This window comes from Osmia bicornis, chromosome 11, assembly GCF_907164935.1.
Source record: "Osmia bicornis bicornis chromosome 11, iOsmBic2.1, whole genome shotgun sequence".
NCBI lineage: Eukaryota > Metazoa > Arthropoda > Insecta > Hymenoptera > Megachilidae > Osmia > Osmia bicornis.
This window is the reverse complement of record NC_060226.1, coordinates 1624871-1649483: the sequence shown is the minus strand read 5'-3', so window position 1 is coordinate 1649483 and position 24613 is coordinate 1624871. Positions and strand designations below refer to the sequence as shown.

Genomic DNA, 24613 nt, shown 5'->3' with positions numbered 1-24613 from the left:
GACTCGATAATTATTCTCTGCAAAACGACCGAGTAGACTGCTCGATACACGTCGATTTGTAAATAAAGAAATTTATCGAAATTTCAATTTCTGACAAAGCCCGCGCAACGATCAAGAGGAGTAGATAAACGACACGCGGGTACAGTGAAGCGTCGATCGAGCCAACGATCCATCGATCTAACCAGATTGATTCGAGGATGACGCGACATCGATTCTTTCGAATGATCGTTGTTAAGACTGTTACATACTCGAAGAGAAAGGTGATACACCATCGAGCCCTTCGTTTTCAAAGGAATAAGCGGAAAAGAAACTGGTTCTACGAGGAGTTGCGCTGATCGTCGGCAGGCATAAAAGTTTCTCGCATGTGTGGCGGTTGTATACACGTGAACATGGCTCTGACTACGATCATCATCCGGCATAATCGTTGCCACACGACACGAAACGACCGACCGCATACTCGAATTCCCAGAATGCAAGTCAGCGGAGCCGGCGGGAGCTGCGAGCTGACCGGGACCGACCGGCCGAGTCCAACAGTGAACGTACCAAGAGCATCCGTCGTTGTGTTCGTCGATGATCAAATCATGGGACGGTGAGCAATGCAACCGAGAAATATTCGAAACTGGATAATGAGAGCGGCACCGGGTACGGCTTCCAAGGAATCGAGTTTGATAACCTGAAACAACATTGCCAAGAGAGAAAGTAAAAATGAGACACCGTACGTCGTTGCGATACAGAGAATACGAACCGTGCAGAAGTCGTTTGGAAATGTGAGCGGGAAAAAAAAAAGAAGAAACGTAAAGACGATAACGAGGATAATAAAGATTAAGCCGCAGAAATAGAGCACGACGAACGCGAGGATCAACGAGGAGTAAAAACAGCAATTTTAGGCGATACTGGACACACCGAGTTTGCTCGCTACTTTATCGTAAATTATCTTCAACTTTTATTGAAACGCGCCGCGTCGTTTTCTTCGATTACCATTATTGATTTAACGTCACGAACAGTTGAAATATCGAGAAGGTTGTAAGTACTTTAAACAACCACGACACAAACGAATTCGACGAACAATATCGGACGGCCCGATTGCCTTGAATAGAATCTTATCCGCTAAAGTTATCTGTTCGTGGCGTGGTTAAATACATATACACTTATGTACATGAATTCGAAGTTTATCGAGTTCGCAGAAAGCGTCGTACGCTTTAATCAAAGTTTTTTCGAAACCGAATACGTATCCTGATTACTCTGATCACGTGCCGGCTTGGTTGATGCATCTTCCCAAGTATCTCGTTATGTTATGTCGAAAAATACGTATATTCCTTGGTTATTTGTTTTTCTCCGTGCATACACATACTCGCCGCACGAATCGTTTACCCTTAAACGAGGAGTAAAAGCAAAACAAATACACGCGAGAACTCGTCGTTTAACTAGTCCCTTAGTTTTCTCAACTACATGCTTTTTTCTTAAAAATCGATGAGATCGATAAAAGATCGTTGAACTTATCTTTTCACGACGACTGTGCTATCAAAAATTCGAAGAGCCGCCATCTTGAATTCAACGTGATTAATGGCTGACTAACTGTAACCTCAAACCGTACTCGACGAACACGGTTTCAAGTTAATTTTGAAATTTTATAAATCATAATGTAGAATAAGCCATGTCAAAAGAATACCGATGTCATCGGTAAATAGAGAAATGTTTTTTTTTCTGACGTTATGGAATGTACCGTACAGTCGTACCAGAATAGTTACTCTGTTTTGAAAGTTAATCGTCGTTACTTTTACCAATTTCCAATGCAATCCAACTTTCCCCGTTACGAATCAATAATAAGTAAATAAATATCGAAAGTAAACTACACAAACGTACGAGAATTGGTTATGCATTTTTTGATCACACGCAATAAGAGAAAGCCACGCTCAAAATTTCCAACTCTTACCTTTCTTGACAGTTGGTCGATTTAGATTCCTATTCACCATCAGCTTGCAAACAACACTACTGTCGCAAATCGTCGTCTCGTGCACTACGTACTAAGAATTAAAACAAAAATTGAAGAAAAAGATGACGATTAAGTATAACTTTGACGGGAGAACGACAAGTCACAGATTCGTGCGACCGTACCGGCGTGTAGGTATCCCGCCGAGAAAGACCGAAGATGGCCGAGGGCGGCCGAGCGAACACGAGGCAACAGGCGGTTCGTTTTAAATCGGCGGCCTACGGAGGTTTTCGGAGCGATGGGCTGACAGTAAGCCGCCGACCTTCGTACTGTGTGTATCGCGCGTACGTGAAACGTCAGTTTTTGGTGAATGTACAGTTACGAATTTATTGCCACTGTTTTCCTATCTGTTGGTGCTTATTATTCTCATCGGAGAAATCTTCCTCGATAATTTTTATTGCTTTTTCGACCGTAATATCGTGCTGGTGTCGGTCGATGACGCAACAACGCGACGCTTTTGAAAACACACCGTAGTCCCACGATGCGTTGCGAGTAACGTAAACGTTGCAACGAGAAAACGCGTTCGGACACGTCTATGATTTTTCTCGAAATCTGTTAGCGTCCGTTCGGAGTGGTGGCAAAGTTCGTCGAAGAGAGATCGCGAGAAGAGAATGACTTTTGTGGAAGGTGACTGAACGGTTAAGCGGTTGGTTTATCGGTTGACACGAGAAAGACGCGCGACGAGTGGTATTTGAAATCCCGAGTAAACACGCAGACTCCCAAGCAGGACGAAGAGTTTCTGTTTGACGACAAATATCAGAGTGGATCGGTTAAGCTTACCCGTTCGTACACGAACGGGAGTCTTCGTGTACCTCTTTGAAGGTTAACTAAGCGCCGACCGGGCGAGGGAAAGATCGTTTCTCTCTTTCGTGGAAAAAGCTGCCGCGAACCGTGGGGACATAACCTTCTCGTGGATCCGGTCATGGCGGTTCTTTCGTTCGAAAAGTGCGGACTGTGAAGCGTTCTCATCGAACTTGGTGATTACTTCGGTATCGCGTCGCGAATATTGAAAATGACACCGACGGAATATAGCCTCCTGATCGTTCTGTCCGTGTTGACTGCGATATGTCGAGCGAACGAACTGAAGGACTACTGTTCGATGCACAAATTCGACAATTTACCTGGCGGCTTGAGGTTCACGAAGGAAGTGGTGACGACCGAGTACGGAAACATCGGTGCGTTCAAAGCCCTCCATTGCTGTCTACGAGGATACAGGAGCATCGAATGGTGAGTGACAGTTTCTTTTTCTCTCGTTTCGCAGCGTAACCTTCGCTCGTCCAAGAAACGTTCGGTTTCTTTTTTCCTTGCCGGATTCCGGAGTCGACGAGTAAGAACAGATGGTTCGTTAGTTAGAAAAGGAGAAGGAAGCGGCCGGAAGATAGACATAGTCGATGTAAAATACGCGTTAGAACGTGCATTTGTTTCGAAAGACGAACGAAGGTTAAACGACGCGACGCGTCTGCTCGATTCGAGTATATAATTAATACGTTTACTCCGTTACTCCATGCCGTACGGCCTATTTCCATTTTCGAGCTCGACGTCGCGTCGGCGGGAGACAACGCGTAGTCTCGCCGCCGGAATTTTCCCTGTTTTCATTTCGATCGCCTGACTCACGATTTCGAACCAATTTGTCGATATGATTCCGCGAATTCGTTTACATTGTGCAATATTCCCTGTCTTATAATAAATACATTATTATTTATTTATTTATTAGAATATACGGGCATGGCCATTTTATAAGTGGTTAATAGAATTTTTTGTTTTGTATGGACACTATAATAGTGTAATGATATAATACTAGGAAAATAGTGCGATATAAAATATGTGCTGGAATTTAGGTGTTAGAGAGTGACTAATGCTTGCTGAAAGTGGGTTCGAAGTTTGCTTCTAGTAATTCCAATTGAGTTTAGGAAGATGTCTATTGAATTACAACGGTTCACAATTTTTTTGTTTATTTTACTAAACGGGAATAAACCCTTTAATACAAATTTTAATAAAACAATAATAATAATATTAATAACAACAACCTTCGCGCATATAAGGTACAATTGCATTGAACTTGTCGCAGTGAAGTTGGCTACAAATTCACTACACATCCACTGTGATAGCGTTAGTGAATTTGTAGCCAACTTCACTGCGATAAGTTCAATGCAACTCACAAGGGACATTACCCAATCGACACACGCCGATTTTGATGCCCTTTGAGTATGATATAGAACTGAAAAAAATATATGGCACGTATTTTTTTAAATCGGCAATCGTCCATGCTGAAGGGGTGAAAATAACCCTCAAAGTTGGGGTTGCAAAACATATTTTCTTGAATATCTCAGGAACTATTAGTTGTAGGCGAAAAATTCAAAATGGAATTTGCGTGTTTTCGAACAGCAAATTTTTCTATGTAGCCACATTTTTGATAAATTTATTTGTTTAAAAAATATATTGAAAAATAATCTATTTTTGTCATTTTTTTTCATCCTTTCAGCATGTACGATTGCCGATAAAAAAAATACGTGTCAAATATTTTTTTGAGTTCTATATCATACTCAAAGGGCATCAAAATCGGCGTGTGTCGACTGGGTAATGTCCCTTGTCAGTGTACAATATCAATCATAGTGTCCGTTCGTCTAGTGTATTTTATAATTTCAAATAAATTATTCGAATTTTAAATTATTGAATATTCGAAAGCTTTTATCAGATGATTATGTTAATTACTTTAACACTTTTATTAAATAATTAGATTTATGATATTTGCTGCGGTTAAACTTGGACTCCAAAGTCAGTGCTTTTTCACTAGACGAACGGACACTATGATTGATATTGTACACTCAGTCCCATCGAAGTTGTCGCAGTGAAGTTGGCTACAAATTCATTAACTCATTCACGCCGCGTCGGTGAGTGAATGCGTGGCCAACTTCACTGCGACAACTTCGATGGGACTGAGTGTACATACTGCATTATTGCTGAAAACATTACATTAGGCAAACATAAGTACAGAATATGAAGGTACATAAATGTGAGACAATGAGACGTACAACGAGGAAGCGCAGCGCAATAGATAGTCGACAATAATAATAATTAAGTTTTTCATAGTTTGTTGCGATCATGGAATTGATTTTGAGCATGCGAATTATTTTGTCATCTTGTAAAAGAAAAGAATGTCGACGTGGTAAGAAGGTCCGATAGGTGTAGCGACGCGACGCGTCCGCGTTATATTGTCTGTGGAAATGGTGTTCGGTCTGTCAGAGAGAGAGTAACAGGTTTCCGAGAAAAACGAGGGTCGTCGAAGCGTGGCAAACGAGCCGATTGTTGGTCGATATTCGTAAAAACGAGGAAGAAAGGCAGTGGCTGAAGCGAAGCGGAGGGCGAACCGAGTCGAGCCGTTCGCTCGGGTAATAACGCGTTTCCACGAAACGCTTGTTTATTCCGCGATAAATCTAGAAGCACGGTACGAAGTGCGAGATGGAAATCGCTGTAGGGGGTCGCAGTTTGAGACGGTTCGACTGTCCCTCGGTAAGCCGCGAGAACCGAGCCGAACCGAGGCCCCCGAGCTGAAGCAACAAAGAAACGCTTCCGAGAAGCGTTCTCGAAGGGGCTGACCGGGCCGATTTGCCGAATCCCTTCCGCACCGGGAACCTTATTATTCTTGGGACAAAGTGGGACCTTACCGAGTTCCCATTGTGCTCCCTCGACGGTGCTTCTCCAGGTGTCAAACGGTATATTTGTTCCACGCGTTCGCTTTTCGTACGAAAAGAGGGAAAAGAAAGAAAGAAAAAAAATGAAGTTGGGAATAGAGATGGTGTGCGGTTCTCGAAAAGTCCCAGGGTAACGGACGTGTGCCATGAACTCGTCCCGTCCCGTCCACACCTGTTACATCTCTATCGAGCGTGTCCATCTAAAGCACGCCGCGCCACGCCGCTCCGCTCGTCGGCGATGAACGCGCACGAAATTATGCGGATGTTCGTGCGTGGGTCGTCCGACTCTGCCGGTCTCCCATCGATGTCGTGTCGTTAATTCGAAAAGACGGATAGACTCGATTAGGTTTCCTGAGCAAATCGGCCCGTTCCGTTTCTTTACCTCGCAAGCGTGCCGCGGCATATTGCACCTTGGACAAACAGTCGTTCGATACCAGTTTCCAAATATTCCCATAGCTACCTACATACCTCGATCTTTACCTGTCGGGTTTTCCAAACCGATTCCGATCTTATCGCGATGCGCTCTGTTCCTGAGTGACGAGAAAAGCTTATTTTCATTCTTCTCTTTTTTCCCGCTATTTGAATTCCACCGCGGCCGATTTGTGCCCTCTTTCTTCCGGCGTGGCGTGCATCGCGTCGATGACGATTCCGAGAACAAGGCACCGATGGTCGACGAGAACAAAGGGCGAACTCGTCGATGCGCGAACATTTCAGTGACGCTTTTTATTAGCGGTCGAATTCATGCACGGAACAAAGGACACGTGGAACGCGTAAATTATCCTTTCGAGTAGCAGGAACAGGTACGGGAACTATTTAATATTTAACGTCTGGAGTTTGTAAAAAGGCGCTCGCGTTCCATAGTGATTTGTTGTAAAGTCGTTGGATAGAGAGGGTATCGAATCAGAAATGTAGGGAATTCGTTGTATAATTGTTTCGATCGTTTAGAAGTGAAAGGGAATTGCATTGATGCGACGTGTTCCATTCGTCTTGCCGTTGTCATCGGCTATTTATACGCGTAAACGGAATTATTTTCATCGTTTACAAGAATGACGCGAGTACTATCGGCATAAAACGTGATCTACGTAAAGAAGCTGTGGAATTCGACGAGTAGTTTCCTCATTTCGTTCAAACGATTCGATTAGGGGATATAATAAAAGGGAGGGAGAAGGTAAGAAAAGATCGGTTGGGAATAGCCGAAGGAAGAATTGGCGAAAAGATGTGGGTTGCAAAGATGCATCCGGTGTATATGTTAAAACGGACCCCGTGATTCTTAAATCGAGCAAAAGAATAATCTGGGTATTCGTGTTTGTATTCAACGTTCTTCGAGAACCGTAATCAGACGAGCCGGCCAGTCGTCAATTTGGCGGGCTGCTTCGAACAGCCTTAACCATCCTAGGAATTACATACTCCCTCTTCGAAAATCGTCTTGGAACGCGTTCTGCGGTTCTGCGAACGGACGAGACTCGAGGAGGCAGAGCGCGGTAAGAGTCCCCTTTTCCAACCTGAAATTACAGTTCTGTCTCTCTGACTTGTCATTATCCAGGCCCCGAGGCCCTTCGAAACCGACGCGACACAACGGAACGCGACGCGACGCTCTCTGCCCTCTAACAACATTTACAACCTCCCTGCAGTCGCAACTTTATTCCTTGGAAAAATTTTCCTAGCCCCCTTATATACGAACCGCCGTCATGCCTCCGGCAGTTTCGACATTTCCTATTTCGATTCGTTATAAAAAAATAAAAATAAAAAATGAAAACACCATCTATAAACTAAAGAAAACTTCGGTAAAAATTGTTAGGTCTCTCGAGGTGTTTGTCACACCTTAGTAAAATGTAAAGGGTACCCACCGGTTTATACTAAATAAATAAATAAAAAGAACGCAAGAGACTTTACGCAAATTATTGGCCGTAGTCGTGATTTCGAGCGATCGTTTCAAGTATTCGTGGGAATGTGCAAATGAAACGGTAACAAGTTGCAATTTCATTCATAGCGATATGTAATTTACCAAGTACACTTGTTACGTACTGGTAGTTCCTTTTTCTGCTGATTTTTTTAACGACCGCTTTTGAAAAAAAAAGAGAAGGGAAGGGTTTCGAGCGATTATAGTTAGAGGAAAAGTATGTCGGAACGGATGTGGAACGCGTGCAAACACGCTCGCGTGTCGTTGGAAAACGCACGAAAAGGAGACGTCCTGGACAGCTGGGAAACGACTTTCCGCAAAACGATTACCGACTTCCGTTACATCGAAAGCGTGTCCCCGACCCCGCGACCGGTTGTCTCTCCCTCGCCATCCACACACTACCATCGTTATCCTCCGCCATGCGAACGCGTTGTTCGAACGGTACAAAACAGCTACACCGATCGAACACGAAATCGGATCGTTTTCCCTGCTGTCGCTAATTTCGGGCTCGATAAACTTCCACTCGTAAATTTTCTTCCCGATAAGATCGATAATCGGGAAATTCGCTTCGAATATTCCACGGGGCATTGACTTTGATAAATTGGAGGGAAAAATCGCGGTCACGTTCTCGCAGTTCGACGAATTTCAATCGTGGAGGAAACGCGCACGTTAGGGCCTAAATTTCCCGCAGGGCAAAAGTTTCTCGATCCTGAAATTGTAAACGCTCCCTCGCAATTTTTCCCGTTCGCTCCGTTTCTTCGCTCGACTTTTCTCCAGAGGTTTTCCGTGAACAGCGGCGCGGCAGAGTCGAATTTTCTCCGGCGTCAAACTCGCTGGTGATGCGATTAAATTTAGAGGAAAGGTAGAGCACAGCAGTAGCAGCATCCGTGTAAGGTTACGGTTACGAAAGCGAGAAAAAGGGATTCCGAGTGGTGTTATCGATGCAAATGCAACGTCGCTGTTCGTTGCACGATCCGAGGCTCGAAGAGTCGATCTTAAATCATTGTCGCGGAGAATTCGTGGTTTTCAAAGAACAGTGCAAATTCAGCGAACGGAACAAGTCTTCCTGTTCTAGAAGCCATTTCCTTTTCGTTATTCCTCGTTGGAGGACGGTTTTTGTCGGTGTCTCTGCGGTTGCTCGAACGGTGTGCAAATCGCGTTGCGAAACGATTCGTCATGGTCCCGTTCGATCCGGTCCGATAGTTTCTTGCGAAAAATCGAAGCAATTGCGCAAAACGTTTTAAGGATGCGATCGAAAGGCGAACATTTCGTAGAATCGTTTCTTACCTTGACGTACATCCGTCGCGATTTGCGATCACGTTTCCTCTGCGTTACGAGGAAAAGCGCGTCGAAAATCATGACGACGCTGCTTCTTGGAATACCTCGATTTATAGTTAGTCGACAGTCTCTGGCAGCCTGAAATTTCATTCTAGGTCGCTGAGAATTGGCTGCTTCGATCCCTCGACAACCCGCTTTGCTTCCTGTCACGCCGATTAACCCTTTAACGCGAACCCTCCGACACCCATCGCATATGTTTTCAGGAATATCGGGAAATATAGTATTATACAGGGCCGGCCCTGAGATTTCGGGAGTCCGAGGCGAGCTACGAAAAAGGGCCCATTTCTTTTCCCTGTTATTATTCTTGGGAAGAGTACTTTCCCGTTCGATTACCTCTTTTCTTGTTTTTCCGCAGAATCCACGATACTATATTTACTGATTACGTGTACCGGACTAGCTTGTTACGTTACTCGAATCTCTATCGAGTATCATCGTTTCTAAGCCGCGGAATAATTGTTGGTTTTTCCAACCTGAGTGAATCATGTTGCACCCACCGCTCTATGTCTTACGACCTACGGTAACGTTCTTTCTACCTTTCAACGAATCGCGTAGAGGTGTGCGAGTACTCGAATTTCGAGTCGAACAATGATCGGTCGGTCGAGCCGAGTCGATCGCTTGAATTTGCCGAGCTACTCGAAAAAATCGAACTACTCGAATATTCGAGCCCTCGTAAATCGAAGTTTCACAAGGGCTCGAATATTCGAGTAGTTCGATTTTTTCGAGTACTCGAATTTTGAGTCGAACAATGATCGGTCGGTCGAGCCGAGTCGATCGCTTGAATTTGCCGAGCTACTCGAAATCGACGAACTACTCGAATATTCGAGCCCTCGTAAATCGAAGTTTCACAAGGGCTCGAATATTCGAGTAGTTCGATTTTTTCGAGTAGCTCGCTTTTATATCAAACAGTTCGTCGATTTCGAGTAGCTCGGCAAATTCAAGCGATCGACTCGGCTCGAACAATCGAAGCGAGTTCAGCTCTGCTTGTAAATTACGAGTACTCGCACACCTCTAGAATCGCGAGATTAAAGCAGGCGTGTCGGTACATTGCGAACACGAAAATCGGCCACGGAACAGAAAAGAAAACGGAGAAACCGTGAGAAAGTGGTAGCATTGCGGTAACGATACTCGGAACGGAAACAAATACAGGGAAAAATTTCATTGAATTTTCTCAAAGAATAACTGGATAATCTTGTTAATCATAGGATTAACACGAAGGAGCTTCTTTTATCTCTATACTGTATGATGTAAAACCTATAGATATGTTCGGAGCGCTTGTAATACCATCCAAGTGTCGTAGGACAGTGGATTGCAGTTTCCACAACCTGTTGCTTCCAATAATTTATTAATCCTTGGTCGCCTGTAATCGGACGTTCGTTGCAATTTATTATTTCGAATGAAAGTAAATGCAGCCAGCTGCACTGCGGCGGAGGGTCGGTCTGTTCGACTCGGCGAACGGTGAAATTTGCCAGAGAAATTACAAATAACCGTCTGAAAACGCTACTACCGTTTCGTACACCTATCGTTAGGCTTTTGAGAACGTTAACGGGTCCGTGTTTTTCGAGCAGAAAGTACAGATTTCCTAGAAAACGAGAGAACGGGCGCGGTACTGTTTCCAAAAACTAAGAGAGGAGAAAGATTGTTTCGGTGAAAGTAAATGATTCTTCGTTGTGTTTGCTTAGGATTCTCAATGTACGGCGCATGGTGTATGGTGAACGTCGTCTCGAATCAACAAAATACATACATCCATTACTGCAAATATTTAACCGAAGCAGCCTTTATTTTTCTACCGACATTTCTCGGTTTGCGTTCGAGTCGTTGCTTTCGATTCACCGTTACTCCAGGCAAAACAGCCGACAAACGCGTCATGCTTTATTAATTACCGGTCGACCGCGAACGAGATACCAGGAACTGCTGGAAACTTTCCGTAGCGCCGCGCGTGAAATTGGAACAGTCTTTTCGATTAGTCAGGAAATTTTGTAAAACCGATCCAAGAAGCCTGGCCTCGATTAAATCGGCCACAGTTTTGCGAATCTCTTACTGGAATTCATCGTTTATCCTTCAGTTCGACATCTAAGATTCGGCGAAATGTAAATCGTAGAGAAATCTCGCGGAGAATTTATTGCGATTTCAAGCTGAGCGTGAATAGCAAGGAATCGATTGATATTCGCAGCGATATCGATATCGATAACGATGCATCGAGTAGGCATTGCGCATACCTCGAGAATGAAATCTATAAATAGTTTGCGTGTGTAACTAGGAACGTGGATCGACGTTAATAACGCTGATTGATTTGCGCATCCACATCGATTGCTGCACAGAAGAATCAATTATCTTCCTTTCACGCGTAACGGCCGTGAAATGAAACATCGACGATCGGCTATTTACCAACTTTCTTTCCATTTCTCGTTGTTTTGTCCTCAGAGAGGAAGTATCCGAGTTAACGGGCAAGTAAAACGTTTCGAACCCACCTTGCTGGAACACGCAGCGAGCCTATTTGCGTGAGTCACCGTTCGTTTTGCTTGTTCAACCTATTGTTTCCACTTTGCGTATTCGGCGAATGCGTTTATGCAAATTCTCCTTACCCTAGCAGGTGGAACTACCGGTGGATCGTTGTTGTAATTAGCCTCGAGCCTGCTATCTCGCTCCCTTCCACGCTACTCCATCACTATTTCGTCCTTCCGGTTGCCTTTTCTCCTCTAAATCACAATAGCTCCACTACCAAGAAGGATTCCGCTTTCTTGGTAGAACCTTTTCGAAAACGGCACTAAAATTATTAAATTTTCTTATCCGAAAAAAGGCTGGCTAAGTTGGAATTTGCTCGACAGCTTGAAATTTAGTCTTCTCCGTGGTACTTTATAGGCTTCTGAAACGAAAGTTGGTCGAAAGTGAGCAATTTGAAGCGAATTTAGCGCGGTTTCTTAACTCTTATATTACTGAAGTGATATTCGATTTTAAAAGATTTTTTGGGGAAACTTCCGAAAGGCCCCATCGCCCCAGGACAACCAAACTTCGGATTTGTAATTGAGGGACGAAAAATCGAATGAGACCATTTTCAGAATTGGCAAATAAACCGTTCTCGAGATATACAGGGTATTCTAAAAGTGCGGAAAACCCCTATTATCTTGATATTACCCTAACCTTAACCCTAACTTAGGTTAGGTTAGTCATTTTCCGTGAAAATGCGTTCTTATCGCAAAATGACTAACCCTAACCTTAACCTTAACCTAGGTTAGGTTAGTCATTTTCCGTGAAAATGCGTTCTTATCGCAAAATGACTAACCTTAACCCTAACCCTAACCTAGGTTAGGTTAGTCAAATGCGTTCTTATCGAGGTAATAAGGGGTTTCCGCGCTTTTAGAATACCCTGTATATCTCGAGAACGGTTTATTTGCCAGTTCTGAAAATGGTCTCATTCGATTTTTCGTCCCTCAATTACAAATCCGAAGTTTGGTTGTCCTGGGGTGATGGGGCCTTTCGGAAGTATACCCGATTTTTTTTATTTTATTTGTTTTATTTTTATTTTAGTGGTACATAAGCCACAGCCGGTATTTGATATTAGCAAAAATTAACATATTGTTTATATACCACACCCGCATCTGGCTATAATTTTAATATGCGGTATATAAACCACACTCGGAGTTAAAGGGTTAAGGGAAACTAATGCAATCTTGTTCGGTAACGCGAACACGTTTCAGGGTAGTGTCTCGAGTTTATGTTTAGAGGCGAAACTCGGTCAGAAGAGCTGCTCGATTCGTAGAAGCTGCTGGCACGCTTGCGATGCCCAGTTTTCCGAAAACCAATTCCACGGAATCGTTCGATGAGAAAGTTCCAAACTGCTCGAGCAAGATTTTCTCGTTCAAGGTGATTCTAGAATCTGGGACGAGCCGTGGTTATTCCTCGTCGCATACTTAACATACCACCTTCTCGAACTTATAAAGCGTATAAGGTTAGAGGTGTTTGCATTTAGAATCGATGAGTTTCGCAGCTGTGAGTCGCGATCTTTGGGACCGAGGGGAAACAATAAAGCTGGAACGATGATGGCGACGCGACGCCTCGCGTGGGGTCCCAGCTCTAATCTCCAGCGACACGCTACGAAGCCGGAGGTAAATGGCCTTTTCGGTCCCTTCCGAGCTGAAGGGAAACCTTTATCTCGATGCTGAAAGCAGGCTCGAGCTTCGCCACCGAAGCAGCCGTCTCCTTCAAACTGTCCCCAAACATCCAATCGACGACAAACGAGCCAACTGATTCTTGAACCGATTTCGAATCGCCTTTTACGCGTGTACTCGCGTGTCGATTCTCCGCGATCAGAATGTCTGGAATGTAGGCCCTCTTGAAAAATTTCCAAATAATTTCAAGCGACGCGCGCCTATTTGGGACAGTAAGGGATAAGCGTTGAAAAGGAAGGATCGATAGGGGTTGGTTTCCCAGTAGTCGACCGCTTCTTTCGTGACTCGGTCGCGTGTATCAAGGGTAATAAAAGCGTGCTACGTCTACGTAACATAAATATATCGTTAGCCCAGATTGACAAGGAACGGGGATCACGAGCATCGACTTGTTCACAGGCAGCGTTTACCGCTCGAAAGATTACCACGAACGTCAACCGAACAATTATGGCTTTCAATTATAAGCTCGGGCAGTAACATTTAGAACTTTGAAAAAGTTTCAATCGGAAAGCACGAAAGTGATCGATCGAGGGGGTAGGCGTGGATCGGGGTTCATTTTCATGCGACGACAACGCACGACGGACGATTCTGCACGGCGCATGGACAAAGGAGATCGCGATTATGCACTCGTCACGTACCTCTCTTCGTCGTACTCGCGTCTCGGAATGATAAATTCCCGGGCCATTGTCCCGTACCTGGAATCACGGCTTTCTTCCTCGAACCAGTCAAAGGAGCCGAATCGAGGCAAGGCGTACGTTGCTCGATCCGATAGAAAGGCGATTCTTCGAGCAAAATAATTAACAGTCCTTTCGACGACTACGCTCGAGACGAATCGAGCCGAGGTATAGGATCATCAACGCTCCTCCTATCTTCGCTACGCGCAGGACACCTTCGAAACGAGAAAAATACCAGGATGCTCTTGCAATCTTTGTCTCGTTCGTTTCGAAGGAACACTCGACGCGTTCTCCCGGTGCGTTAATTGAAAACACTTTCTCGATTTTCCGAGGATAACGGACGCGGAGGCAACGAACTCGAAACACGAGAGATTACACGCTGGAAATCGAGAGGAACAGTGGCTGATTTTGAGAGCCGCTGTAAAGCGAGCACGTTCAACAACGCGGTGCGCGATTACCGTAGGAGATACTTAATTAAGCCGGTGCTGATTACTAGCTGCGCGGAAGTAAACCGTGACAAGCAACTGTTAGGTTAACGTAGCTATTGTTAGCACCTGTTGTCTACGATATCGCGTTAGGCAGCCCCGTCGAGCCTCGGTATGTTATTAATCCAGCCGCAAACACCAGTTAACCTATCCTCCCGGCTTTAAAGGGGCTTGTTTTGCGCTTGAAACGCGCAGCATGAAAAAGCAAGACAAGGAGAAACGAAGAAGAGCGCGTAACGCTTCGAAAAAGTGGCGAAATTGATGAGAAACGAAGAAAGAGAAAACGAAGAAGACAGCTGCTTCTATCCTCGTCCGGTTTTCTCCGGTCGCAAACTCCGAAAGGTAATTCCTGCCCGCAGATCAGAGCCACTTATTTCGTCGTTCGTTCTTTCCCTTTCTCGAGGGGGATCTCGAGTTTGAAGCGAGCCGGCTGTTGATTCCCGGCAGCCGCAGAAAAACGAAACGAACCGAGAGTAAACTGAAATTCGTGCATCGAGCGTGAAAAACACTCGACCCGTCTGCGTCCAACCACCCTTCGTTTCGCAACTTCCGAAAATTTTACAGAAACGCGAATTAATTTATTTCTATTAAAAACATTACGCGGTGGAGAAAAGAGAATCGCTTATTATCCTTGCCAGTTCGTCCTTTCTTCCTCCCTTTGTTTTGCGCCGATCGAGTCGATGATCGGCTCGCCCCTCGTTCACCGTGGCCCGCCACCGTGCGTTTCGAGAGTCAGGTAAAACGCGACCGAAGAATGTCTCGAGCCCTCGAACCGGATCGTGAAGAAAAAGAAGGAACGCCAGAGGGCCGAAAAGGGCCGAAGGGATCCAAAGGGGCCCACCACCGACGCTCTTCCATTCCATTTTCGATTTCTTTGCCCGTGTCTCGGCTCCGCGATCGTGAGAACCTCTCCGAGCCGGGCAAACTTTCGGCCAACCAGTCCAACCACGCGTTTTCCCTTTCTTTCTTTCGAGGAAACTTTTTATTTATTAAGAGATACCGAGTTGCTTTCCGGCTAGGTCGGGGATAAATAGTTTTCGCGATAATGGAAATAAGTAACGGGGCGAGTTGTTTATAGAGGACCGGTATAAAGTGGAAAAAAGGTAGGCGTTAAATTCTCCGCCAACTGACCTGTACATCGATCAAAGTTTCGAGAGAAAAAGGAAGAAGAGAATGAAAAGAGTTGGCGGTGCGAGCGAGGGCGGAACAATCGAGGTATTCCGGTTGGGGCGGCATCTTTACGAGATGCTGTACACCCCGAGCAAAGGGTGCTCGTAAAAATATCGAGGCTGCGATATAAAAAGTACCAGTTTCGTTGTTTCGAATGTTTCAATTCTTCGCTAACGATAAGAAAGGAATGGAAAAACTTTCGGGCGATTATTAATCGCGAGAACCGAAAGAGGGCGGGGGAGTGGGCTTTTCATTAGGGAAATAAAACGCTACCCTGCGAAATAATCTAATTTACGTGACGGAAGGGAAGTTTCGTGGCGTAAACATCGTTACCAGAGGAGGCTGCGGGCTGTTTTGCCTCCTTTCTCCTAAGTCGTTTTACATCGGGAGCAAAGTTTTACGCGCGGGGCGGTGACCCGGCAGAGTAACCCGGTTATATCCGAGCTGCCTTTATCAGCCAGCCACGAGAAGAAATATTGCCACCACCGGAGTGTGTTCCAGCTCGTCGAGCATCGACGCTGCCCGAACAGCGAGCACTTTAGACAGCGTTACAACGTTACACCATCAGGCGTTTATCGTCTTACTTTCTCAATCACCGTTTTCTCTTAGCCCTCGCTAAAGCCAACTGTTCGCTGCTGCAACGTTAAGGGGTTACGGCTAGTTGGGATCGAGTAATTTTCAATAATTTGTATTCGAGTTAGAGCTGCAGAGAAATACCGTTTTGAGAAAAACGCGTTTCTGACATGCCAGCAGTTACTCTTTAGAACGCAGCCATTCCTAAACTAATTGAGATTCGACCTTAAAATTTTAATATGATATTCTAGAGAGTATAGACTTTCAAAAACTGCAAAAAAAAATCGATTTTTCAAAAGTGTTACAAACTCAAATAAGCGGTTTGGAAGATATCGTGACAACCGCAAGTGATTTCGAAAAACTACTTTAAAACATGTATTTTTCAGTTGATAGTAATTATTTATTAGGACGGCAAAAATGATCTTGAAAATTACCCGGTCCCAACTAACCCTTTAACGCGAACATTTTCAATTTGATTGTTTCGCAGTCTGTTGTTTCGTTTGATTTTCGCTGGGAATGTAGCAGCGTACGTCGAACAAACTCCGGTCCACCCTCTGCTGGGGCAGGGTGGAAATACAGGGTGGTTCCGTTCCGTTTGGCTGGAAGAGAGGGTGAAGGAACGTCGCGAAAGGAAGTTAAATCTGTGCTGTTGGCAGACGTTATGGTCGGATAGAGGGGAAACGCGAACGCCGGTGAACCGGTCTACCGGTTTACCGGTAAGTTTTTGCGGGAAACTCGGCTTCAGGGTCTGTTGAAACGGTTCGGGCCTGGCGCGATCCTGGAATCAGGATTCAACAGCTTCTCCTCCCTCTGTCGACGAGCGATCGTCGAAAACTTTTCACCCCGTTGATGGCGGGCTCTAACTCGAAACTTGAAACTCGACGGGGATTCTTTGTCTCGCGTGAAACGAGTAAAGTTAAGCCTGCCGATACGCGAGTTTTCCACCGCATTGTACGCGATAACTAAATCCGTCCAACAGGATACGCGGAAAGGATGCGATCTTCTATTCAGGATTTTCGGAGTTATCGCGAAGAAAGCGATCAATGTTGCGACAAGAAAGGTTTGAATATTTGACACGTGACTTGGTATTGTAAGAGGAGCGGTAAAAGATCCCGAGGGTGAGATGGATTCGGGCGATTCAGCAAAAGGAATAGGAGTTGGAAAGATTAAGGAAAGATGGTAGCTCGGGCCTCGTTTATTTCGAGAGAGGTTCCTCGTCTCTTCTCTTCGATTTACGACGTACTTCCGATTCGCCGAAAGCTTTTCCTCGAAAGCTCTCGTATCTTGTCGTGGTCCCGACACAATGCCCTGCCGTTTCACAATGCGATCTCCTCACCCTCGCTGCGCTGCGTCGAAAAGTCCGACTTCTACCGAACTTGCGACGGATAAACGATCGTCCGATCGTTTCTTTAAAGAACAGACGGAGAAACACCGGTGCCTCGTTGGGGCTTTCTGGAATTCTTTTCGCAAATTATTTCACCATAATTAGCTTCGAAAAGCGAACGATGCAAACGTTCGAGAACAGACTGTACCACGGAAGGATGAACGAACGAACGGGTACCATTGGTCCGTCCCTTTAGCTAGGCAAAAGTTAATTGCTGCGCCGTCGGAGCGTGGAATCGAGCTCGTTATTAGTTTACATCCAGTGTAACAGGCGACGCCATTAGCGAAACGGGACATAGTCGAAAGAGGCTGATCTCTTCTCGAACGGAAGAGATTGTACGATGCAAACGAGACTAATTTTGTCAGGATGATAGAGAAACGACCGATCCTCGCTCGAGATCGATCTCTTCATCGATAAACGCGAGGATTATTTTGCGCGGACGTGTCTCTATTCGAATTCATTAAATCGCGTTTACCAACCATCTCCTATTTGCCATCGCCGATCTGCAAATTCGATGACATTGTTTAACGCGCGTAATACGCTGTGCCTTTGAAGCGGTGCAAACACGTTCGTGAAAACGAGCGTCCAGCTAATTTCTGATATTTATCCCCTGGTATCATCGCGATTTTATTTCAATCGGTTGATTTCCAATGAAACGTAAATCAAATATTTAAACGGTTCTCATTTAGTTTTGCCTTCGCAAAACGCGAGTCTTGTTTTCGCGCGTATTCGACGATTTTCGTAGAGCGACACCGGCGACAAGATGTCTGTCGTTCGAGCCACGTCGAGTTGAGCGTCGTTTAACGAGCGAACAGAGCTCATTCCAGAGGCGTAGGTGTATTCGACGAAAGAGTGGGAGAAGCACCTGTCTATAAAAAGCGTGACCGGATGTCCCGAACGGAATATGCCGTTTCCTGTAGGAGGAGGCCGTAGGTGGGCATCGATTCCTCGCGAGTTTACACGCGTTGCGCGTCTAAACTCCCTTTCGCAACTCTTCTTTCGGCTTTCAATTCACCGATATAATCGAATACCATAGCTGGTCGGTTCTTTCGCTCGTATTACATACCGATTTCTGCCGGCTTGCCGGAACCAGCGACCGATGTAAGTGGTCGCGCCGGGGAGAAAAGGAAAAAGAGCTCGAGGAACGGAGCGGAGGAGACAGGAACGGAGAGAGTGGATCGGCGAGTTGGAACAAAGGGAACTCATAACAGCTATTCACCGGCTGCTTCTTCGGGCTGCGATCTCCCTTGGCTGATTATTCCGCGAACGGAGAACGGAGAACGGTGAAGGGCAATTGGCCGAGCAAGTCGGCGTAGCCGAGGCTGGAACCTCTAACGCTCGTTCGACAGCCACGGGCTTTTCGATAGTAATTGTTGCATCGCAGGCAACCGCCTATGCAGGTCCAGGTGGGCGTGCACCGATAATAAACCCCGTATCGATTTCGCTTCCCTTTTTCTCCTCCGTAGACCCTCGTCCTATCCCTGTAGATTGGATCGCTTCTTTCCTCGAATCTCGATAGAGACTTGGCCGGCCGAATCGTTTCTTTGCTATCACTATAGGACCTATAGGACCCATTATCGGGTTTGATAATGCGGAAAAAAAAGGGGAAAGAAATTGCGACAGGAAGGTGGAGTAGGGTTGTCGAGTCACCGAGAGGCTGAAAATTCCATTCGACTTCCATTTCGTCCACTCGATATTTTATCGAACGAACCGCGTACAAGCTGGCTAGGTCAAAGTCGCTCGGCAAAAGGATCTCGAATGTAGCCGGCGAGAAGGAAAGATCCTTTCTCTGGTGTGCAGCCTGGTGAACCGTGCAGGCACGAACGAGCACACTCGAGAAGGTGCATTAGTCATCGTCGAAGAGAAAGCGAGGCAGCGACGTGGCGTAGCCGGGCAAAAAGGAGGATAATGGAGGCGAAGGCCCGCTTATCGTCGTTGACGGTGAGTGGCTCTGTTCGACGCGCGTCTCTCGGAATCATCTCGAAATCGGTTGATATCGTGAGAAAATCACAGCCCAAGTGGAGAGGAGAGAATCGAGTTTCGTTCCTTTCTCGTCTGGCGATATTAGTTTCAAAAAAGGAAGACCGGATGCGTTTTTCAAGATCGTTATCCGGATGAGATCACCGCGTTCCTGTATGGCCGCGGAGAGTGTAGGGGCCACGGTTCTTGGCGTGCTCCCTTTTGTTTTTCACTCGCAACAAGATGCCACGAGGTGGTAACTTGACTTTTCAATCAGCTCTAGTGCAAAAAATGAGAAAAATCAATTCAGAAGAACAAAAAATTGTCAAAATGCTGTCTTGAACCGGGCTTGCATGGATTACAAAAATTAGTAATAATTAATAAAATAGTAATCACAAAATGGATAGAAAATCATGGTATTTATGGTGTAGCTGAAAAAATGCACAGATATTTATGGAATTTTCTCAAAAAGTAAGGTCCATACACCCAAAATCCGTCGACCTACCCTTTCGAACGCACTAGAGCTCATCATTAAAATCACACGTCTCTAATTTCGTATCTTTATTCCTGACCTGAACAGCCTCGGATATGTACCTAAAAATCGACCGATTTCTTTCTTTCTTTCCACGAAAGACTGATCGTCTACGATTTTCCCGCCACCCTTTGAAACGTTAGTTTTCAAGAAATTTCATATCGAAGAGATCGGTGGCCTCTGTCGCGGTTGGCTTTCTATTTCCGTCGAACCGATTCGCCAATAAGCACGCGTTCTTCTTGAATAATCCATCAGGCGAAACGCTTTTAAAGGCGCGCTGTTACCGCTGGACAACATTACTTATAGGGTGATCCTTGTGCCGCATCGTGCCGTGTCGGTGATCCAGACTATCGGTACTCGTCTCTCGTCGCTCCTCCACCAGGTCCGTGTATGTAGCTACCCGTGTACCTCGACCGGGAGAAGGTGTAATTTAACGGGAACGGCTGGATCGAACGCGAGTTACGTCAGTTCCCGTTTGCACTTTCCTGTTCGTCTCTCTGTTACACGATTCAACCTTCTACCATTTACAACATTTATACGGCCCATAGAAAATTACCCTCCTCCCTCGACACCGAAAACTTTCCTTGTTTAATTAAACGACCATGTATCTTGATTACAGTGGGTGGTCAAATTATTATGAACAGATGGAAAACTGACATATTTTATGTTTCCGATGCTATTGTGTATTCCATAAAAGTGAAATATACCCTTTCCAACAAAAACCGTAACAGCCTACCTAATTAATAAAAAAATTCTGGAAACTCACCAGATATGAACCCAATAGAAAATCTATGGGAATTATTAAAGCGTCCCATTGCATCAGAGACGATAACTAACAAGCAACAACTGATTGACAAAATTATATTCGTATGGCCAGAAATGCCAGAAAATTGCCGAAAAAATATGGAAAGCATGCCGAGACGTATTCAGGCAATTAAACAGGGTGTCCCAGAAAGAGTGTTAGTCCTTTAAGGGGATGGTAGCTGGGGTGATTCTGAACATTTTCCTTTGCAAAACTGTTGTTTGAAGCTTCGTTTTTGAATTATTAAGGAAAAACACTGGCCAATCAGAGCGCGCATAGCGCACAGACTGCCGCCCCTGAGCCCTTAATAATTCTTAATAATTCAAAAACGGAACTTCAAACAACAATTTTGCAAAGGACAATGTTGTTCAGAATTCCCTTAAAGGACTAACACTCTTTCAGGGACACCCTGTAGATGCCAAGGGCAGCGTGGCCGAATATTAATATTATGTGTTTTAAATTATAAAAGTTGTAAAATATAGCAATATCATAAAAATAAAAATATAACAGTAAGTTTTGCAATAAAAAGAGATCAAACTTCAAATAAGTGGTAATTTCGAACTGTTCATGATAATATGATCACCCATTGTATGCTTCTACAATATTATATAGTCTTGAAAAAAGTAAGCTTTTTAGCCGCTCGAATGAAAAGGGAGGCGCGAATTAAGCGGTTAAAAGACTCTTTCGCCTCGGATCGTCCATTGTTTCGGTGTTTTTTCGTACGGTAAGCATTGCTCGCTTTTCCGACGTCGAACAAAGTCTGTCAAAGTGGCGAGAAGCAAAGGTACTCGCATCTGTTACGAAACAATGAGCGCTCGCAAAGGCTTTTTCTTCAAATTTCCTCCCTTTCGTTAAACTCGTTCCTTCGTTCGAGTACTTGTTGCGTCCAAAGGTAAAGCCTTCTTTTCCAACACGAGAATTCAAAGCGAATCCTTTACAAATTCCTTTGTTACAAATTTGCGGTACAAACGGTCTGAGTGGACTTGTTTTCAGCAAATAGATCGATCAACGAACTTGGTAACGGATTAGCAAGACCGTTAACACTCGGATGGCTGGTCGCTGAGCGGCTATCCCTGGGTCCGTTTAGACCCAAGGAAAATTATTCTTTGTTTGTAGCGATTGATTTCTTTTACTAGTACAAGTAACACGAATAATAAAGGAGAAAATAATATATACAAATGGAATGCGTTTATTCTGGTGCAGCATATTTCAGTTATAGGTTGTTTGTTTTTTGTCGATTGATTTATGCACTTGAATTTTACAAAATCAGGTGATGAAAAAGAAAGATTATAGATAGGATGACGAGTCGCATAACCTGGTCTGGTAGAAGTTTTTCAATGAAATTTCTAAAAGAAGTTACGTTACTTGTGAAAAAATCCAAGTGTGTACAAAAGGAATTTGCTACGCAACACATGCAATTTACGGGATCATGTGCAGAAAAGCAAAATGTATAGCGATACAGGTGAAAAGTTTACAGAAATCTAATTGTTCTCTTTGGAGCATAGAAATTTATCAGCTCGAGAAGTAGTGGGCAAATGATAATACCGTTGATAAGCTTGAAATATAATAAGCTAAGAAATATACTTCTTACAATCAAACCAAATTTCTTTCTATTTCTTCGTTTTATAATAAGTAGGTATACATTTTATTAGCTTCGAAATCGCAACAAATAGTAATGAAACGGGGGCAAAAGAACCCGGACATCGCGATTCGTCGGAAATATTAGCATAGAGCCGCGTACAAGAAAGAATTATTAAAATTGCAAAGCTGGATCCCAATTTTATTGGGCGAACAGCAGCGCAGCAGTAGAAGAGGGATGAAATTGAGCTAACGATAGAGTTTCTCGCGGTTGCTCGCAGGGCAGGTATATCCGGTGGTAGGCCAATTAATCTAATTCCTGGGAGGATCAGCGGCTAAGACGTTGGTCGTCTACAATGCAGAGGCACGATCGTGTTTACTCGAAACACTGGCTCGCTCCTTCCGCGAAATTCCATTAGAATAATGCATTCTCCTGTGTTCTTGTATTCCGTTTGCAGAATCCTCGGGGACCGTAACGGGGACGGACGGTAACGATAACTGGGAGCAGAGAAATTGGTGCGAAATCATAGCGTCGGAAAAATTCTTTGTTCGTTGAAATCGAAACATCAACGCGTTCGCAGCGTTTAATTGCATCGAGTTATGGGCTAAGTTCGCAATGACCGTGTAACGAAACAGCGTAGGTAATTAGAAGCGTAAACAGTTAAACCGTGTTCCGTTTATAACGTCGTAAAGCGTTCTCCAAACGCGAGTTGCTAGAGTTTAATCGATTGCTCGCCGGTTTGACAAATTTTCACTCGGTACTGCAATTATACCTTGATCGCAAACTCCCATTCGAACAAGGGCTCGTGACGACGGGGTTAGCCTTTGTAACGAGAATCAGAGATGCGCGTTGGCCGGTCTGTCCCAGAAAATGACTGTTTACGAGCCGCGAAGATCGGATGGGAAGGGTCGTAAAACGATTTATAGTTGACGCGTACGTTGAATCGCGTGAACACTGGGCTTCGTTGCGACATCGGCTACGAGAGTTGCATCGTTCCGTATTCGTCAACCTATATACGCGACTCTCTAGATTAGAATTTATCGCTCACGATCCGTGCGGAATTGAGATTTATCGGCTAATCCTGCCACGGGCCACCGCCTTCCTTTCCGTTCCGTTCGTCTCAAAGCCGAGTACCCGAAATCGAATCGTCCGAAATTCGAGCAAGGATTAAGAATGATTTACGAGGATCTCGTAAAAATAAAACGCAGGCGAGATTGAAATCCGCTCGTTAGAGGTTGCGTGCGAGTCGCCTGTACGCGGGGTAAATTAGTGCACTTTTGCTGAATTTAACGCGACGCACAGTGGCGAATTTGCCCGAAATCGTGGACAAAATTAATATCTTAAAATGTGAGGTAAATTAATCAAATAAATTACAATATTATAATTGCGGAAGGATAATAATATACTTTTCTAATGAAAAATATTTTATTTTTATATAGTGTGACTTGAAAGTTACATTTAAATTGTTAATTAGAATGGCACATCTTTTTTTATACGTGTAATATTAAAAAATGAAAAGAAATGCACAATATAATACATATATACATTAATATATACAAAATAGATAATATTTACTGATAAACATACTTATATACATAAATTATTCTAAGTTACTTTCCTGTTCATCTTCTACTTCTTCTACTTCTTCTTCTTATTTTTCTGCTTCTTCTTCTCATCATCATCTTCTTCTTCTTCAGATTCGTTGATATTAGCAATATCGAAAAATTGAATTACATCTCGCAGATATGTTTTTCCTTTTTTCGGCCATACCATCCTCATACATAAAAAACTTCAAAGTCACACTATATAAACATACAATATTTTTCATTAAAAAAGTATATTATTATCCTTCCACAACTGTAATATTGTAATTTATTTCATTAATTTACCTCACATTTTTAAATATTAATTTTCTCCACGATTTCGGGCAAATTCGCCACTGTGCGACGGTCGACGATCCCGAAGTTAATTCGTTAACTCGAACGGGTGCAGGATTAGGCGAAGAGTCGAAACGATGTTTATCGAATTTTCCGGCGAGAGGAATAACAGTTTGGAGCAGTGGCCGATGAGATTGAAGAGCGCTCGTCGCCCGAAATAAATTCACCGACCATGCAAACCGATTTCCAGTTGCGCTAAATTTTCCGAGCACGGTAATTGCAACTCGAGCGCGTTATGGAAACAACGCGATAACGATCGATCGAGTCGAAAGAAAAGAGTTCGATGTTTTTCGTGCGTTCTAACGACAGGCAGATGGACTAATGGAATAACGAAGCGGATCAGCCGTCTCGTTAACGTACAAGCAGGTCAGCGTTGATTACTTCCGGTGAGCGATGACGCGGCGTCAAATTCAGCGGATAAATTGGCAGCGTTTC

General features: G+C 44.3%; 2 protein-coding genes across 7 annotated transcripts in view; one reads left to right on the top strand and one right to left on the bottom strand.

Annotated features, from left to right (window-relative positions):
• Positions 1 to 2117, bottom strand: part of LOC114880000 (acetylcholinesterase-like) — a 38474-nt gene extending 36357 nt beyond the window's left edge. For 2 of the 3 annotated variants that reach the window (XM_029195518.2, XM_029195516.2), the window contains exons 1-2: positions 1934 to 2117; positions 544 to 673 (exon numbers count right to left, since the gene is read on the bottom strand). The gene's annotated coding sequence lies outside the window, so the exon portion shown is untranslated. Of the gene's footprint in view, positions 1 to 543; positions 674 to 745; positions 1148 to 1933 lie in introns of those variants that run through there. The other variant, XM_046287967.1, reaches the window with a different exon arrangement.
• A 126-nt stretch (positions 2118 to 2243) lies between these two features.
• Positions 2244 to 24613, top strand: part of LOC114879988 (single Ig IL-1-related receptor-like) — a 61341-nt gene continuing 38971 nt past the window's right edge. For all 4 annotated transcript variants that reach the window (XR_006829896.1, XR_006829894.1, XR_006829895.1 and 1 more), the window contains exon 1: positions 2244 to 3217. Coding sequence is in view for 1 of the 4 variants with exons in the window: in XM_046287847.1 (XP_046143803.1) it covers positions 3003 to 3217 (215 nt within the window). In the remaining 3 variants the exon portion in view is untranslated. The remainder of the gene's footprint in view (positions 3218 to 24613) is intronic.